The sequence below is a fragment of the Phaethon lepturus genome, unplaced genomic scaffold (genome assembly GCF_000687285.1).
Source record: "Phaethon lepturus isolate BGI_N335 unplaced genomic scaffold, ASM68728v1 scaffold32612, whole genome shotgun sequence".
Classification (NCBI taxonomy): domain Eukaryota; kingdom Metazoa; phylum Chordata; class Aves; order Phaethontiformes; family Phaethontidae; genus Phaethon; species Phaethon lepturus.
The window spans coordinates 584-2548 of record NW_010523153.1 but is presented as its reverse complement, the minus strand read 5'-3'; the positions used below and the strand labels follow the sequence as shown (position 1 = coordinate 2548).

At 42.6% G+C, this 1965-nt stretch overlaps 1 protein-coding gene across 1 annotated transcript in view; it reads right to left on the bottom strand.

The window, feature by feature from the left end:
- The window catches only part of NDUFV3 (NADH dehydrogenase (ubiquinone) flavoprotein 3, 10kDa), a gene marked incomplete at its 5' end in the record, with an annotated part of 8882 nt that extends 7008 nt beyond the window's left edge, over positions 1–1874 (bottom strand). The window contains 2 exons of the mRNA XM_010282041.1: positions 855–862; positions 1789–1874. Of these exons, the coding sequence (XP_010280343.1) occupies positions 855–862; positions 1789–1874 (94 nt within the window). The remainder of the gene's footprint in view (positions 1–854; positions 863–1788) is intronic.
- Between the last annotated feature and the right edge of the window lie 91 nt (positions 1875–1965).

Here is a 1965-nt window from a genome sequence, read left to right as displayed (position 1 = left end):
TAAGACATCCTAGGAAACCAAGAAGGTAAGTAAACATTCAACTTGACCATTAACAGTAGGTGCTAATGGGGAAAAAAAAAACCAACAGTAATATTTGGATATGTGAAAAAGAGACATTTCAGCTTTTAATCATAAAGTCTAATACAACTGGTACAGACCCTTTAATTAGTGTACTTCAAACTTTGTCCTACCTCATCTGTATTTGCATCGCTTTGCCAAAAGAACAATACATAGGAGTTGCTAACAAGAATATTGTTGCCATATGCATTCTTACTGATGTTTGTAACATCAGTATTATGATCGTAACGTGTTTAAAATATGTTTGCACTCAGAAAGGTCGCATGCAGAAATTACAGGTCTATTCCCCACCATTGACTTCATAAGTAAACATGACCACTTTATCAAAGCAAAGAAAATTGGCACACCCTGCTCCAGCCACAATCTGAAAAAGACAGCTGCACCCTATAGACCTTAACTAACCTTAACCACTTTCAGGGGAAGCAGCTAGCTGAAAGAGGCGGCCTACAAGGTCTCCTGACACCTTCTGAAATCAGAGATGCAGGACAATGGATCTAGAAACTGGTGCAAAAGCACATCTCAAATACGCTTAAAATAATGCAAAAAAAAATTACAATAAAAAGCAGTTTGTTGTTTATTCAAGCTTACATCAATCTGTGCAGCAAAGACTGTCTTAATGGAATAACCAAGCTTTTATTTGCCTTGGCATTTAAGAAGCTAACACTAGAAGCCAGAAAGACTGCATTCAACTATGCTTTCAGTGATCTTTTCAACAGCTGTCAACAAGTCTGATAGCTCCTATATATGGTCCCATGGACCTTTACTGTTTAAAGCACCTGAATCTCTAATTTGGGATGGGAATTCTACTCACTGAATCAGTAAGCCTCTATTTACAAACAGCATTTTGCACAGGATATCCATCTTTCAATTTTATATTCATGTTTTGACTTTAGTCAGGGACAGAAGGGGTTCAAATACTTCTGAATGTTGAATGCACTGCAGCATCCAAACCCAGGTCCATGTATTGGACATCAAGGCCATGGCAGTTTTCTGCAGCTTCCCAACACTGTTGCCTGGAGCAGATACTCAGATCTTGCAAGTCCTTCCTTCTGTAAAATGGGATGCTTTTTGACCCTCGTAATCCAAACATTTCAAAATACAAGGGGGAACATCTTAAGTTCAAAAACAGATTTTGCACCTCATTAAAAAAAAAGTAACTTGTTACACTCATTTCCATCAAATTTCAGGCAACTTGCAAAGTCTTTATATTAAGACAAATGTAACGACAGCTCTCCTTAAGTCTGGTCAAGCATCACAGCAGCTAACATATTAAGGCAAAGGTAAACGGGAAAAAAGTGTCAAGCTCACAGCATGGTCTATGAATATAAACATACGCCATGCAGACCCATTCCTACCAGACCTTTACTTTTACTTGTCTTACTATGCAGTATGTTTGAAGAGAAATCCTTGTTTACATGGTGATGACCTTTCACTTTCTTGGCTTATGTAGCAGCTCTTCAGAGACATGGTCATCGAGCATTTCTGAGCTCTTCTTGCCTACTGAATGACAACCAGACGGACTTGAACTTCAGACAGGCAGAAAAAACTTTTCTGGTCTGGGCACCATCACAGGGCACAGAAACCTCCCGAGGTTGCAGGGGAAGGTGGCTCCGTCTGAGCGCCAGGAAAAGTGCTTGAACACACGTCAGCATCTACTTACACCCCACCACAGCTCAGGACGAAACAAGCATCTTACTCGTTAACGGCGGCGGAGGAGTCCCGGAGCCCACCGGCCTGGTACAGAGCGCCGCGGAGGGAGCGGCCCCTCGCAGCCCCCGGGCCTCCAGCCGCATCACCTGCAAGGCACCGTATAATACAAATGAACGAAGCGAAGGACAAGAGGCTATCTCCAGGGTACAGAGCCCCGAGGGGGGGGGACGGGACCGC